The sequence below is a fragment of the Xyrauchen texanus genome, chromosome 50 (assembly GCF_025860055.1).
Source record: "Xyrauchen texanus isolate HMW12.3.18 chromosome 50, RBS_HiC_50CHRs, whole genome shotgun sequence".
Classification (NCBI taxonomy): domain Eukaryota; kingdom Metazoa; phylum Chordata; class Actinopteri; order Cypriniformes; family Catostomidae; genus Xyrauchen; species Xyrauchen texanus.
In genome coordinates, this window is record NC_068325.1 from 20195284 (window position 1) to 20213185 (window position 17902).

At 36.7% G+C, this 17902-nt stretch overlaps 1 protein-coding gene across 1 annotated transcript; it reads left to right on the forward strand.

The window, feature by feature from the left end:
- The first annotated feature begins 936 nt into the window (after nucleotides 1–936).
- gipc3 (GIPC PDZ domain containing family, member 3) lies at nucleotides 937–17796 on the forward strand. Its single transcript, XM_052124070.1, has 7 exons — nucleotides 937–1200; nucleotides 2058–2243; nucleotides 6900–7080; nucleotides 10627–10736; nucleotides 10909–10990; nucleotides 11625–11783; nucleotides 14532–17796. Exons 1-6 carry the CDS (start codon nucleotides 937–939, stop codon nucleotides 11765–11767), a joined length of 966 nt encoding a protein of 321 aa, XP_051980030.1. The 3' UTR covers nucleotides 11768–11783; nucleotides 14532–17796.
- Nucleotides 17797–17902: the final 106 nt, after the last annotated feature.

Sequence of the window (17902 nt, forward strand, 5' to 3'; positions counted from 1 at the left end):
ATCCCCATTGACTTTACGCTTATGATTTATGGTATAGAGTTGCGCTTAGCACTAGCACTCTTAAAATAGGGCCCTGAGTCTCATGTTGCACTTTTGGATTATAATGATCAGCATATTGGTGTGCATGTAAATGCCCTCAATGAAGCAAATCTAGGGCATTTTTTAATATGAACGCAAACTTGAATGGATTTATTCCTTGAAGGGGAAGATAATTAACAAATAACCAATTCAATTTGGTCTGTTCCTCATAAAAATCTGTCGGACGACTTCAGAAGGCTTGGAAGTACAACTTTTATGGTTCTTTTTTTTAACATGATTCTTCCACAGTAAATGGGTTTGAAACATAGTTGGGAATATACCTGTGCCCCGACCCCCCACCCATCCAGTCAGATGGTGAAACAACCCTTCAGTCAGACAAAGAGAGACCTATTGCCCTCCCTAAAGCCCAGAAAAAAAGAAAACATAGTACCGGCCCTGGTTTGAAAATGACATGAAGGTGAAAGATTTTACCATGAAGAAAATCCCATTTTTAGTCATTCAACCTACATTTATGCTCACAACCCCAAACCATATACACAGAGTACACAAGTTCCATCTCTTTAGACTTTAGCGTGACGATCTGCCCCATTGCCAGCTCCGCCAGATGGCCTCCACGTCCTCAGCTGTGTCGCTTCACTTCAGCTGTCTGGCTGGTGTGATATATCTGGGTTTTTTTTTTTAAGAACTCTGTCCTGGTCTCCAGTGTCACCCATGAGATCTCTAGCCCAGGTGGTTTTGGGTTTCCACTAAACAGGGACCAAAATCGCTCACCTGTTGAGCGTTGCTTAGCAACCCTCATCATTAATTTATCATACCAGCCCCAACTCCCAACAGTTGCGTATGCCGCAGTCCAACATGCAGCAAAACTCCGATAAGACGTCGTGCGACCAGGAGCCGATGCCGAACGGAGAAGCCATGAGTCCAGATGTTCAGGACTCCACTGGTTCATTGGGAGACGAGGAGAACCAAGGAGTGGTACCATCAGCACCACCGCTGCCCCAAGAAGCTCCACCATCCGGGCCTTCTCCGTGTCCTAGGCCGAAGTTAGTGTTCCACACCCAACTGGCTCACGGAAGTCCGACGGGCCGCATTCACGGGTTCACCAACGTAAGGGAACTCTACGCCAAGATCGCACAGGTCTTCAACATCTCAGCGTCTGAGGTACAGTGAGCGGTTGGGCCTCTCTTGTCTTTTTGGGATGTGGGGTCTTCCAAGGAGATGTTGCTTGTATGAAACGTTATGCATGGTTGATTTGAAAAAGGAAATAGGGGTCAAATATGGACATTTAGAAGGGGATGCTTATATATATGATCATTCTTTTGTCCCTTCTTGTACATCAACAGATCAACTTACACAATGTGTCAATTCTATCAGTGGGATTTTAACAATACAGTGCCCTTGATGAGACCAAATATTGGCGTCCTTGAGAAACCTTTATCAGGACAACATTTTACCACTCAGAGTTCAAGGCTATACACTGAAATTATCATGTTATGTTTATATCAGTTTGGGTCAAAGGTTCAATGATTATGTAGTTTGGATTATGTAAGAATCTATACATTCATATCACAGTGGCACTTATATGACTAAATGTGACTCACTTTCATTCATACACGTGTGAAGTTGAGAATATTTCTGGTTACTCTGATCATTACAGATTAAATCAAGAGTGACAATAACTTTAATGCTGAAAATCTGCATGATTATTCTTCATTTAGTCCTAGAACATTTGATCTTATGTGTCAAATGCACAGATGCTATACGAATATACAACATTCCTGAGTGAATGCTCATTTGATTTGACCAAATATGCAAGTAATGTTATTTATTTATCATGACACCAATAAACAGCACAGTGCTCTCGACTGTACAGCCCTGTGTGTGACTGAATGGACTATGGAAACACCGGTGAAGGTTTAGGTGTCTGTTTTCCTGACACATGTCCTGTACGTGACTTCACTGAATCAGGTCTTCTGCTTGAATGGCTCTTTATATTGTCTGGTTCTTCTTTGCCCAAGATCCTTTTCTGCACACTGAATTCCCACAAAGTAGACATGCAGAAACTTCTAGGAGGTCAGATCGGACTGGAGGACTTTATCTTCGCTCATGTGAGGGGAGAGACCAAAGAGGTGGAAGTCATTAAAACTGAAGATGCCCTCGGTCTGACCATCACAGATAATGGAGCAGGATATGCCTTCATTAAAGTACGTGTCAGGACAAAAGTGAACGGTCCTAATATAATTGATTCAGATGCTTCACAGTTTCTGAGGTTTAGAGACTTTAATATAGAAAATTATTGGTAGAAAATGGTGATACTTTAGAATGTTGGAATCTTAGAACATTTTAAGACAATAAAATTTTTTTTTTTTTAAAGTAATCTTTAAAATCGTATAAATTTTGATCTAAAATTCTTATAAACAGAAGAATCAAGAAGCTTTAGAATTGTAGACTCTTAGAATCATAGAATCTTTTGAATCGTAGACTCATAGAATCTTAAGAATCATAGAATCTTTTGAATCGTAGACTCATAGAATCTTAAGAATCATAGAATCTTTTGAATCGTAGACTCATAGAATCTTAAGAATCATAGAATCTTTTGAATTGTAGACTCATAGAATCTTAAGAATCATAGAATCTTTTGAATCGTAGACTCATAGAATCTTAAGAATCATAGAATCTTTTGAATCGTAGACTCATAGAATCTTAAGAATCATAGAATCTTTTGAATCATAGACTCATAGAATCTTAAGAATCGTAGACTCATAGAACCTTAAGAATCATAGAATCTTTTGAATCGTATTAACATAGAATCTTAAGAATCATAGAATCTTTTGACTCGTATAAACATAGAATCTTAAGAATCATAGAATCTTTTGAATCGTATAAACATAGAATCTTAAGAATCATAAAATCTTTTGAATCGTATAAACATAGAATCTTAAGAATCATAGAATCTTTTGAATCGTATAAACATAGAATCTTAAGAATCATAAAATCTTTTGAATCGTATAAACATAGAATCTTAAGAATCATAGAATCTTTTGAATCGTATAAACATAGAATCTTAAGAATCATAGAATCTTTTGAATCGTATAAACATAGAATCTTAAGAATCATAGAATCTTTTGAATCGTAGACTCATAGAATCTTAAGAATCATAGAATCTTTTGAATCGTAGACTCATAGAATCTTAAGAATCATAGAATCTTTTAAATCGTAGACTCATAGAATCTTAAGAATCATAGAATCTTTTGAATCATAGACTCATAAAATCTTAAGAATCGTAGACTCATAGAACCTTAAGAATCATAGAATCTTTTGACTCGTATAAACATAGAATCTTAAGAATCATAGAATCTTTTGAATCGTATAAACATAGAATCTTAAGAATCATAGAATCTTTTGAATCGTATAAACATAGAATCTTAAGAATAATAGAATCTTTTGAATCGTATAAACATAGAATCTTAAGAATCATAGAATCTTTTGACTCGTATAAACATAGAATCTTAAGAATCATAGAATCTTTTGACTCGTATAAACATAGAATCTTAAGAATCATAGAATCTTTTGAATCGTATAAACATAGAATCTTAAGAATCATAGAATCTTTTGAATCGTATAAACATAGAATCTTAAGAATCATAAAATCTTTTGAATCGTATAAACATAGAATCTTAAGAATCATAGAATCTTTTGAATCGTATAAACATAGAATCTTAAGAATCATAAAATCTTTTGAATCATATAAACATAGAATCTTAAGAATCATAGAATCTTTTGAATCGTATAAACATAGAATCTTAAGAATCAAAGAATCTTTTGAATCGTATAAACATAGAATCTTAAGAATCATAGAATCTTTTGAATCGTATAAACATAGAATCTTAAGAATCATAGAATCTTTTGAATCGTAGACTCATAGAATCTTAAGAATCATAGAATCTTTTGAATCGTAGACTCATAGAATCTTAAGAATCATAGAACCTTTTGAATCGTAGACTCATAGAATCTTAAGAATCATAGAATCTTTTGAATCATAGACTCATAGAATCTTAAGAATCATAGAATCTTTTGAATCATAGACTCATAGAATCTTAAGAATCGTAGACTCATAGAACCTTAAGAATCATAGAATCTTTTGAATCGTATTAACATAGAATCTTAAGAATCATAGAATCTTTTGACTTGTATAAACATAGAATCTTAAGAATCATAGAATCTTTTGAATCGTATAAACATAGAATCTTAAGAATCATAGAATCTTTTGAATCGTATAAACATAGAATCTTAAGAATCATAGAATCTTTTGAATCGTATAAACATAGAATCTTAAGAATCATAGAATCTTTTGACTTGTATAAACATAGAATCTTAAGAATCATAGAATCTTTTGAATCGTATAAACATAGAATCTTAAGAATCATAGAATCTTTTGAATCAGTATAAACATAGAATCTTAAGAATCATAGAATCTTTTGAATCAGTATAAACATAGAATCTTAAGAATCATAGAATCTTTTGAATCGTATAAACATAGAATCTTAAGAATCATAGAATCTTTTGAATCGTATAAACATAGAATCTTAAGAATCATAGAATCTTTTGAATCGTATAAACATAGAATCTTAAGAATCATAGAATCTTTTGAATCGTAGACTCATAGAATCTTAAGAATCATAGAATCTTTTGAATCGTAGACTCATAGAATCTTAAGAATCATAGAATCTTTTGAATCGTAGACTCATAGAATCTTAAGAATCATAGAATCTTTTGAATCATAGACTCATAAAATCTTAAGAATCGTAGACTCATAGAACCTTAAGAATCATAGAATCTTTTGAATCGTATTAACATAGAATCTTAAGAATCATAGAATCTTTTGACTCGTATAAACATAGAATCTTAAGAATCATAGAATCTTTTAAATCTTATAAAGTTTTGAATCATAGACTCTTAGAATCTTCAGAATCATAGAATCTTTTGAATTGAAGACTCATAGAACCTTAAGAATCATAGAATCTTTTGAATCGTATTAACATAGAATCTTAAGAATCATAGAATCTTTTGACTCGTATAAACATAGAATCTTAAGAATCATAGAATCTTTTGAATCAGTATAAACATAGAATCTTAAGAATCATAGAATCTTTTGAATCAGTATAAACATAGAATCTTAAGAATCATAAAATCTTTTGAATCGTATAAACATAGAATCTTAAGAATCATAGAATCTTTTGAATCGTATAAACATAGAATCTTAAGAATCATAAAATCTTTTGAATCATATAAACATAGAATCTTAAGAATCATAGAATCTTTTGAATCGTATAAACATAGAATCTTAAGAATCAAAGAATCTTTTGAATCAGTATAAACATAGAATCTTAAGAATCATAGAATCTTTTGAATCAGTATAAACATAGAATCTTAAGAATCATAGAATCTTTTGAATCGTAGACTCATAGAATCTTAAGAATCATAGAATCTTTTGAATCGTAGACTCATAGAATCTTAAGAATCATAGAACCTTTTGAATCGTAGACTCATAGAATCTTAAGAATCATAGAATCTTTTGAATCATAGACTCATAGAATCTTAAGAATCATAGAATCTTTTGAATCATAGACTCATAGAATCTTAAGAATCGTAGACTCATAGAACCTTAAGAATCATAGAATCTTTTGAATCGTATTAACATAGAATCTTAAGAATCATAGAATCTTTTGACTTGTATAAACATAGAATCTTAAGAATCATAGAATCTTTTGAATCGTATAAACATAGAATCTTAAGAATCATAGAATCTTTTGAATCGTATAAACATAGAATCTTAAGAATCATAGAATCTTTTGAATCAGTATAAACATAGAATCTTAAGAATCATAGAATCTTTTGACTTGTATAAACATAGAATCTTAAGAATCATAGAATCTTTTGAATCGTATAAACATAGAATCTTAAGAATCATAGAATCTTTTGAATCAGTATAAACATAGAATCTTAAGAATCATAGAATCTTTTGAATCGTATAAACATAGAATCTTAAGAATCATAGAATCTTTTGAATCGTATAAACATAGAATCTTAAGAATCATAGAATCTTTTGAATCAGTATAAACATAGAATCTTAAGAATCATAGAATCTTTTGAATCAGTATAAACATAGAATCTTAAGAATCATAGAATCTTTTGAATCGTAGACTCATAGAATCTTAAGAATCATAGAATCTTTTGAATCGTAGACTCATAGAATCTTAAGAATCATAGAATCTTTTGAATCGTAGACTCATAGAATCTTAAGAATCATAGAATCTTTTGAATCATAGACTCATAAAATCTTAAGAATCGTAGACTCATAGAACCTTAAGAATCATAGAATCTTTTGAATCGTATTAACATAGAATCTTAAGAATCATAGAATCTTTTGACTCGTATAAACATAGAATCTTAAGAATCATAGAATCTTTTAAATCTTATAAAGTTTTGAATCATAGACTCTTAGAATCTTCAGAATCATAGAATCTTTTGAATTGAAGACTCATAGAACCTTAAGAATCATAGAATCTTTTGAATCGTATTAACATAGAATCTTAATAATAATATCTTTTATCTTAATATCTCAATCTTTTATATCTTATAAACTGAAGAATCTAGAATCTGTTAAATCCTTGACTCTTAGAATCTTAAGACTCATATAATCTTTAAATATCTTCGATTCTTAGATCTTCAGATTTTTTAATAAACACTCATTTATTCACACTAGAAACAAAAGCCCTTTTCTCTGCTCTATTTTCATATATTTTGCACCTGAATAAAGGTGATTATGGTAATCTCTTAAATGTATATATTTCTTTCAGAGGATAAAGGAAGGCAGCACCATTGACCGAATAAAAACAGTATGTGTTGGAGATCACATTGAGGCTGTTAATGACCAGAGCATTGTGGGATGTCGACATTATGAAGTAGCTAAAATGCTGAAGGAGCAGCCGAGAGGAACACCCTTCACCCTGCGCCTGGTGGAGCCCAAGAAAGCGTTCGGTGAGTCAATAAAATGAACGACTTTAAAGCAGTGTTTATACTTCATTTGAATGATTATATTTAGTACACATAATGAGCGACGTCTTTTTGGCACACATATCGTTTGCTGCTCGAGTTAAACTGTACTGAAGAGGTAGAGCGCCATCATGTGGTCAGACTGTGCAATAACACCCCTCAATATTACAGTGAAGCTAACGACTTGCTATCATCCTGTAACCACCACGAAACCAGAGCTTGCCAAGTTACAAGATAATAAAAATAGTAGTTAAAACTACTTAAAATGCCTTAGCTACAGTTAGCTAAAATGCTCTTAGATGCAGTTAGCTACACTTCAAGTTACTAAGAAAAAACAGCTAATTACATTAAAGATGGCACTTTAAATTCATGCTATCATGTTTTGAAATCACGATATTTGCAATATTTATATGGCACATATAATTGGATTCCAATTGTGCATTCAAGTCATTACAGTATTGTTGCGTTTTTGTAAATTATGCTGAAAAAATGAACCGGAAGTTATTGGTTCTTAGTTATTTACCCGCTAAAACGGCTAGCTATCATTAGCCAAAGAGTTTGAGTTGTTCTGTAAGATGTTTTTAAATTTTACCATAATACCGTGATGGTATTTTGTGGTGGTATCACAGTACTTTCATTACCATATCGATGTACCATAGTATTTATATGACACCCCAAGGAACTTATTAGCAAAAAATACCATTCTATGGTACATGTCCACAAACAATTGTACGTGGTATTACATTAAAACATGTTATAACCATGGCATCCTTTGCTAGTGATGAATGCCAAACAATTCTGTCTTCAGTGAGTGCACACACGTCCTTTAAAAAAAATGATACCTTACATTATATTGACCTTAGGGCAGAACATAGTCGTCCAGGAAATAGGAGTTAACTCATAAAGACATAAGAGGAGAATTCCTGAAATTGTACTTTGCATGAATTCAGTCGCCAAACGGAAAGCCACGTTTTCCTCTGTAATTTATAAAGGAAATGTTCCCAGGTTACAAAGAGACGTACTAACATCCACCCCTTGTAATTAAAACCCCCGTGCAGACAGAAGTTTGGGAAGTTTAAGCTCTGAAATCCGGTGAGTCACTAAACACAATTGATTAATGTTTTGTCTCTTGGTTTATAAATTACATCATTTAGTTCATCATACATGCCATAATTCACTCACATTCATGTCGTTCCAAACCCATGTGTTTTCCTTTCTTCCATGGAACAAGAAGAGTCTTAGTAGAAATGTTTCGCAGAATGTCCAAGCTACTATTTCCACGCAATGAAAGCGACTGATGCTGTCGAGCGCCAAAAATGATGATACCAAAAAAGTAGTCCGTACTTCTTGCACATCATATTCCAGGTCTCCTGAAGGCACTGCGATCGCTTTGTGTGAGGAACAGACCGAATTATTTAATGTATGCAAATGATGTATCCTGCAGTTGTTTTATCTGTTTATATTCCTTTTAAAACACCAAATGCGCTACTGCCCCTTCTTAAATTAGCTTGTAATTGCTCCACAGACAGGTCTAATTTCTTTTGCTACTATTACAGAATCTAAGTGGTAAATGCTTATAATTAGATGGCTGTTTTGCTCCTACAGGTCCCTGCATTTGATAAACAAACACTACTCCCCATCTCTCTCGCACGCACACTCTTGTTCTATTGTGCGATCACCCCGACATGCTTGATAGCCAAGGCAAATTTGGAATTAGCCTTAATATGCACAAGCCGAAAATGAGCATACCAACCTCTCCTTTCTGTGACAGCAAATTACTGCTGTTAATAATTGAAAGACCTTTGATTATCATTATAGCATTAGCTAATTGGATGTTTTAGAATGATGGATTAGCCTTTGTGAGGGAATCGTGGGTAATTACACTCCCGAATGCACACAGAATTTTCCACTGTGTTTGTACATAAAGGGGAGTAGATCAAAGCCATATGGAGGAAGATGGCTGGTGGTGAACGACACTTAGATCTGTCTGCTAGCTAATTTGACGATATTACAGGCCAGTGTTGGGATAACTACTTCCCCTGAAACTGTAATTGGGACTATTTTCAAGAGTCTGACAGCTGATTTTAAAACCGTTTAGAGCAGTAACAAGCTACTTTTTCCTAACGAGTATCGATGTAGTATTACCAATGTCTATCTAGAGAGTCAGTCCACTTTTGGCCATCTTCGGAATGCTCTCGGGAGGTTATTTCCAGCCATGGAAGTTCAGCTCCTATCTACTTGAATGGGGAAATATCGAAATCTCCAAAACTGTTGGTCAAGTTTACGATCAAAGTATATATTTCAAATCAGATGTCAAATCTGACAATTCTGATATCATAAGTTGTGCTTCTTTACCTCATGGTACGCTACAAAAAACACAATTTTCCCATCTTGTATAGCTTATGGGCGTTATCGAGTTGATTGACAGGTGATGTCTGTCTAAAAAACAACTTGCTCTTGGACTTGTAAGGCGGGACTTCCTTTCTACATCCGTTGACCATTGGGCGTTTCAATTTCTCCCATTCATTTTAATAGAAGAGGCCCATCTCTGCTTAATAGTCTCTGGTATTACATATTTGATATGATATTGCCCCCTTATGTAGCTTTAAGCCACTTTTTGTTAGCAGCTTGAAGTGTAGCTAACTACTTATTCAAAAGAGTAGACTGAGTGTAGTGTAACTACTTTAAATTGTTTTCACAAGCTACATTTCCCAACCAGGGGCGGAGCCAGGAGTTTTTCAAAGGGGTGGCCAGGCAGGGGCAAGCGATCAGTCTGTGGTGGCACAGAAATGTTTGGGCAGCATTTTTATATCGTTGGACTTTGGGGGTGGTGGGTTGGATGCAATGACACCCGGGACGGAGAGGTTTGGCAAGCTTGGTGTGCGCACATGTTAAGTTTGTACAGGGATGATTTCACCTCTAAAGAACTAAATTGTGCCAAAAAATGACCAAAAAAATTACTAAAACAGCAATTGCTTGTGGGGTGGCTAATGGGGTGGCCAAGCTTCGGTCCATGGTGGCCACGGCCACCCCCTAGCTCTACCACTGTTCCCAACAAATAACAATGTAGCGTTATATGTTTAAAAAGACATTACCTCCTTAGATTTAGTGTGTTTAGCCTTTTTTTGTAGCTAGCTAGCATGTCCAGATGAAATGTGATAGTTCCTTGACAAAATTAGAAATCATGTTTTATATATGGAGTTTTATATTTTTGGAATAGTGCCTATATTTGCTCTCATGTAACTTGAATCCCTGCTGGGGGAACAGAAGCCAAAACTAGCCTAATCTGGTTGGCTACTTTTCAGCAGGGATCCCTAATAGAATTTGACCTCAACAAAGGGCACACGTGTTTTTAATAGACAAGCCACGAGGACTCAAACACATTGGAATTTGCTTTCATCAATTGCTGTTGATGATTAAATCTGTTTTCCTTCTTATTTTTGTAACCACTTTAAAAGATGGCCATCAGTAGCGCACTGAACTGATTCAACTGTAATGTTACGTTTTTTATTTTCATTCCATTTCGATTAGACATGATTGGCCAGAGAACGCGAGCACCCAAGTCCAGCGAGGGCAAAATGGTCAGCGGGAAAGAGACTCTTCGTCTGCGTTCCAAAGGAGCAGCGACGGTCCAGGAAATGGTGAGTTCAGGGTGTGAAATCTGCAGTCTGAAATGTATAGTTCACCCAAAAAACATTTACTCACCCTAGTAAATAATGACAGAATTTTATTTTTGGGTGAACTATACTTCAAATACAGAGTTGCCTGCAAAGGCCCTCCACTTCAACACATCTCCATTTATTTGTCTTCCAGCCCAGTGAGTTTGAAGACAAGGCCATCAGGAAGGTTGACGACCTTTTAGAAAGCTACATGGGGATTCGGGACCAAGAGCTCGGTAACGTCCCCACGATTCCCATGCACATCACAAGTTTTAGTGAAAGTATTTCTTGGCTCCAGGGACTGACTTTGCAAGGATTGTCTAAAATAAAAATGAACAGAGGCTATACGCAAGCTTCAGTGAAGGGGTCGATTATGTCGGTCTGTTACTCAAAGCGATTGGAGGACTTTTAGGACTTGAAATGTTGCATAATGTTGGGGCGGCTGTGGTTCCTAATCGCAGGGTTGGCGGTTCGAATCCCGGCCCACACGACTCCACATGCCGAAGTGTCCTTGGGCAAGACACTGAACCCCAAGTTGCTCCCAATGGCAGGCTAGCGCCTTGCATGGCAGATCTGCCATCATTGGTGTGTGAATGTGTGAATGAGTCACAGTGTAAAGCGTTTTGAAGGTTAAAAAGGCGCTATATAAGTGTAGACCATTTACCATTTGCACACTAGTTGCATGGACTACTTTTATGATACTTTTTAAGTGCTTTTTGGTGCACTGCTGTGGTCACAGTGAACTATCTTTGTATGCCAAGAGCTGCGGCAAATACTGATTTTGTCAGTATTTTGAGTCCTTTTGAGAAGCCCTCGTTTGGAGGGAAACATTTTGACGCAGCCTTACCGTATCTCATGTGTGCTTTACAGCAACCACTATAGTTGAAGCTGGGAAGGACAAGAAGAACCCGGATGATTTCGCAGAGGCGCTTGACTCAGTACTGGGAGACTTCGGCTTTCCTGATGTCTTTCTGTTTGAAGTTTGGGGCGCTCTTGGAGATGTCAAGAATTAAAGAATTTAGAGGTCAGGTAAGTCTAAAGGTTGATGATTACATTCGTTTTCTTTTTTCTCCCCAAAACTCCCGTTTTAAACATTGTGTTTATAGGTATCTGCTGAATAAAACCCATGTTAAACCACCCTAAGCTGGTTTGCTAGTCTTAGCTGATTTAAGCTGGTCTGTCAATTGCATCTTTTGATACCATGGCGTAGATTTGGCTTGAACATTGGGGGAGTTGCAGCGTGAAGCATTTACCCAATCCAGTGTGTACAGCGTAAAGACCAAGATGCTTTTATTGCTTTTATTGAAAAAAAAAAAAAAACAATTATGAAAATAAAAATATATGTTTGAATTATTAGGATTATGAAAAACAGTGCTTTGAATTTACATGATTTAATAATTTACAGCCGTGGCCAAAAGTATTGGCAGTGAAATACATTTTGTGTTTTGCAAAGTTTGTTGCTTCAGTATTTGTGGATTATTTTTTCACATGTTTCTATGGGATACTGGAAAACAATGATAAGCATTTAAAGAGTTTTAAAGGCTTTTATTGGCAAAAACATTCATATGCAAAGAGTGAATATTTACAGTGTTGGCCCTTGTTCTTCATAACCTCTGCAATGGATATCAGCTTCTGGGCCAAATCCTGACTGATGGTGATCCATTCAAGACTTATTAGTGCTCAGAGTTGATCACAATTTGTGGGCACAAATTTTGAGGATTGACCACAGGTTCTCTTTGGGATTATGATCCGGGAGTTGCCTGGCCACGGATCCAAAATTTCAATGTAATAATCTCCGAGCCACTTCATTATCACTCTTGCCTTGTGACATGGTGCTCCATCATGCTGGAAAATGCATGGATCATCACCAAATTGCTCCTGGATTGTTGGGAGAAGTTGCTCTTGCAGGACGTTTTGATACCATTCTTTATTCATGGCAGTGTTTTTGTGCAGGATTGTGAGCGAGCCCACTCCCTGTGATGAAAAGCAACCCCACACATGGATGGTCTCAGGATGCTTCACTGTTGGCACGACACAGGACTTATGGTAGCATTCACCTTTTCTTCTCAGGACTATCGATTTTCCAGATACCCCAAACGGTCGGAAGGGGGGCTTAATCAGAGAAAATAACTTTGCACCAGTCTTCTGCTGTCCAATCCAATTTTCTTGGAGAGTAGTGGCTTCTTTGCTGCCCTTCTTGACACCAGGCCATTGTCCAAAATTCTTCGCCTCACTGTGCGTGCAGATGCACTCACACCAACCTGCTGCTGATATTGAGCTCTGCACTGGTGGTGACACGATTCTGTAGCGGACTCCTCAGGAGGAGACGTCCTGGCGCCTGCTGGACACTCTGGGACGTCCTGAAGCGTTCTTCACTGCAGCTGAACCTCTCTCCTTGAATTTCTTGATGATCCAGTAAATGGTTCTTTCAGGTGCAAAATTCTTTGCAGCAATTTTCTTGCATGTGCGGCCAATTTGATGCAAAGTGATGATGGCTGCACATCTTTCTTTAGAGGTAACCATTGCTAACCACAACACAATTATTGGAAGCACATCTTCCCTCCTTTTATAGCAATCAGTCTGCTCTTATAATCCAATCAGAATGATCGAGTGATTTCACCTGACTTTTACTCGTTCACACTTTCCCAGGTACTGCTGATATGATTAGGGCAGTGGTGGCTCAGCGGTTAAGGCTCTGGGTTACTGATCAGAAGGTCGTGGGTTCAAGCCCCAACACCACCAAGACACCACTGTTGGGCCCTTGAGCAAGGCCCTTGAACCTATCTGCTCCAGGGGCGCCGTATCATGGCTGACCCTGCACTCTGACCCCAGCTTAACTGGGATATGTGAAAAATAAATAATTTCACCATGTATATGCAGAAATGTATGTATAATGTGTGACAATTGGTCAAATTAATTAATTAAATTAAATTAAATTAAATTAAATTAAATTAAATTAAATTATATGATTAGTGAAATGACGTTAGTTGGTCATTTTGTGCCAGGGCCAAAAAACTGTGAAATTTGGGTTTTTGTGATAAAGTTAATTTTTTTGGCCAATGAAGCTGTTTGCAATTATTTAAAATCACTCTGCACAATAATCTAGAAACAATGTGAATCAACACCACAACAACTGAAGCAGAAAACTTGATGTCACTTCCGATACTTTTGGCCACGGCTGTACATCGGTTCCACATGAATCATATTTTTACCGCTTGGTTTAGCGCATTAATTCAAACCCATTCTTTGTCCAAAAACATGATTCCTTCATGTAATTTCAAGTTATTTTTAAATGACCCAATTAAGTTGCGATTTTATATGTGTCTCTATGATTCATTTCTTCAGTTTTACATCATATGTTTGAGTCGCATTACTGATTTATGTTGTAAGATTATCCTAGTTAGTTAACATTTAGCTAGCAATAGCATGCATAATGCTAGGTAGTAATTGATCATTGACGCAAAATGTTTGTGTACCCGTATACTGCCAAAAAGTCTCTAGATGTTTTTACTATATCGCCAAATCCTGGTTTCACAAAAGCCGCAATTGACGATAATGATATTGGTGTACGTAGAAGAGGAAAGCGCAAAGATAATAAACAGCTGATCTTATATGAACAGCCTATATTTATAGGTAGTTCTCAACTGAAAGTCCTCCTCCATAACAGTGTAACAGACAGCGACACTTACGTCTCAGCGTCAAGTTCTGCATTCAGTCTGTAGTTTACGAGCTAAAGATATCTCACTAAAGCACATGCTTTTCTTGTCTGTTTTTCAGTGCACGTCAGACATCAGAGAGTTGCGGTTGATTTGTAAAGTCTGTCATGTGATCTCAAATACAATCCTCCTGATTCTTGTGTTGATCCAGAGAAGTGGAGTATCTCAAGGTGTTACAGGCGAAACGGCGGACTAAATCAAACATTCCAGGGTGTATAGAAGAAGTACGATGAACCTCATTTCCCATCAATATGTATAGCTAACTAAAGATATAAACCAATTATCTAAATGCTTTCCACATTACAGGGATAGTTCACACATTCCATCATTTATTCAAAAACCGAATTTAAAACTAGTTTCTTTGTGTCATCTATAAATATACATCATGTTACAAGGGAAATTAATGATCTTTTAATGGTAGTTCTTGTGTTAAACGGATTGTGTAAATAATGAAGTTATTCGACACCATTAAATCAATTATATGTATGTTGAATATAATAACCATGGGTGTTTAACTCTCAAATCTACTAAAAGTAGAAGAATTATAGTTTACGTGTATTATGTATTATGTTTTACATTGTATACCCTTTTAAATGATCTGATGTGACATATTTGAATATATTTGAAGATTAAAAACGATCTAGCATACCAAACATCTTGTTTCCAATTACATTTTTACATTTCCAAATGTAATAAATCAAAACATGTACTTACTTGCAAACCAGCTTAGGCTGGTTTAAGCTGTTTGTTTGTATTGTCAACAAGGAAGTCTTTCTAAAACTACACAAAATGTGGTTATTTCACCAGGCAACTTTATTTGAAGTTGGCGATACGTTAGCAAGTACGCTAATGCTAAGTGTAATGGAGCGTGGCCTACTCACAGGTCGCCGAGTGGTGGTCCATAGCATTTGAAAATCTGATCATAAATTATATATATTCATTGTTGGGGAGTAGTTAAGTAAAAGTAGTGGTGCTAGTGTAACGGGAGCTAGCTGTGCAGTGTGTAAACCTCACTCTCCTAACCTCAAGAGGTGGACTAGCGACTGACACTAGGGGCCGTATCCTTTAGCTTCCTTGTTAGCGCACCCGCCTCCCACGCCAGAGACACCGGTTCGAGTCCCGTTCGGAGCGGGGCGACCAGGACGGGTTACACTACTAACTTACAGAGTGAAAGTAGCTTAGCTATTTTCACAATAGTGTAGCTTTTCCAGTGACAAGCTAATTTCCAATGGATAGCGCTGTCTGGTTCTGAAAGTTAAAATCACATAAATGTTTTCCATAGACGAATTGTAAGTTACAATAACTTATAAACCTTTTAAGACTGACCTACCTTGAGCTCCGAGGTTGCTCATCGATGGTATATGCTTCTGCTAAATCAGTCTGCGTTATTTCAACTTTATTGTTTAAAAATTGCGTTTGTTAGCGGAACTCATGGTGAACAAATGCATTACCCATGGTCCCACAGAGAAAGGGTCAGTCCACTGGCAGCCATCTTTGGAACTCTCTCGGGCAGCTATTTTCCTGTGTAAACAAGCGCCATGCAAGAGCAGCTCCTATCTACTTGAATGGGGAAAGACCGAATGCGCACACTCATTCTTGAGTTGTTTGACAGTCGATGTCTATCTAAAAGGTGATTCCTTACAGGTTATTTTACCTGTAAGGCGGGACTTCCTTTCTAGATCTGTTGACCACTGGGCATTTCAGTTTCTCCCATTCGTTTTAATAGAAGTGGCCCGTCTCGGCTAAACAGTCTCTGACTCTATAGAGCGCAACAGTGCCCGCCCACTTTTTCAGCCATCTGGGTTCCGGAAGTATTTTCCCCATTCATATCTTCCCTAGACTTTTAATAAAATCTTTCTTAAACGAGTTGTGAGCCATGAACCAAACCAACCAGCTCCTAGGAGAATCACAACATCACCAACTTTGTTTTGAGGCAAAAACGTTTTTGAAAATTGGACATAAAGACAAATAGTACAAGTCTGTGCACTTACCGTCTTTCATGAGGGCAGGGACTACAATCCCATGAACATTGCAAATGAATATCGAATATATGAACTATTGATTTTAGGTTGTAGTAACCATGGTAAATTTTGTGATTACTATGGTTACAAATGGTAAACCACTGGTTACTTCACAGCTGGATAGAATGCTGGTGCAAATAACCTGCCTTTTTAATTAGCCAAATATAGCCACAAGCAGCAATTATCTAAGCACATATATGGAGAGAGAGGACCAAAATAATCAGATTAGACAGAAAATATCCTGTGGATGCCGTCGACATAGTTGTTTTAGTGTTGGTTAGGGTTTAGCCTTTGGTAACTCTAATGCTAACTTTAACCCTGACCTTTAAGGCCTCAGTATACTTCGGTTGTACGCATTTGCTGATGGTCTGACAGCGCGCCACCCAGTTTTTATCGTCCCACTGCTGCGGTTGTCGTGGTTTCATGCGCCGGCCATTGACAGTCCCAAGAGTTGTAGTGGGCATACGTCGAACGCGTTCGCCTTTGCTCGCAGTCATAAAAGTATACTTTGAAAGGCAATGCGGTCTGCCTGACGTGATCCAGTCAAGAATGCAGAAAAATGAGCCAGGGCTTTAACTCAAACCCTAACCCTAACCCTACCTCAAGCCCTAACTGCCTGTTATAGCGCCCCCTAGCATCACAAATTGATGAATTTCTTCTCTTGTCCGTGTGTTTAAATTTTGTTCAGTTTGGATATTGCGCTTACAAGAAACAGGCCAATTAGTCATTATAAGCCACACCCAAAAATATATTGGCTTATATCTTTGGAACAACAAATCTAATAGAAATTATTTTGTCAACTTCATGTCTAGAGGGTCTGTAGATGCTGTATACCAAATTTCATTAAAATCGGGGAAACGTATATATTCTAGCCCATGCGGTTGCGAATTAGCTTATTACAGCGCCACCGTGTGACCGATTCTTACAAAATGTGATATACAGCTTCATGTCCACACCCTGCTAAATCTCAGACCATGTGAACGCCCCTTAAGTGGCTGTGAAATGGTGGTCCCCTGGGGCCAATAATTGGTTAGAACGAGGATGCAGATATGAATCTAGACATTCCATGTTTGTTTGTTTTCCTGGTTCCTTATTTTCCTCCTACTAGCTCTGCTAGCAACATTGCTTCCCAGAAGTCATCTGTCACAACAACGCAAATGCTTTTCAGACCGACAGGTCAACGCAATCCAAACAGAAGTGGGATGAATCATGTGTTTGACCATTGTGATGCAACATATGGGCTAACACTTCAAGCATAATAATGCACAACTGATTACATAACAACATAAATATGAGATCATACCAAAAAATACCAGACTTTTTCACAAAATATTTAGGAGCTGGCTAAGTAGTAAGTGTAAGTGCACCCGATGCAAAGGCTACACCAAAAGTGCTTCAAATCAGTTACTTA

Excerpts from the sequence above, each read along its gene's own strand:
- gipc3 (XM_052124070.1), top strand. The coding sequence starts at position 937 with ATGCCGAACGGAGAAGCCATGAGTCCAGATGTTCAGGACTCCACTGGT. Across the intron at positions 2,244-6,899 it reads CAGGATATGCCTTCATTAAA|AGGATAAAGGAAGGCAGCAC; the intron begins GTACGTGTCAGG and ends TATTTCTTTCAG. Across the intron at positions 10,737-10,908 it reads CAGCGACGGTCCAGGAAATG|CCCAGTGAGTTTGAAGACAA; the intron begins GTGAGTTCAGGG and ends TTTGTCTTCCAG.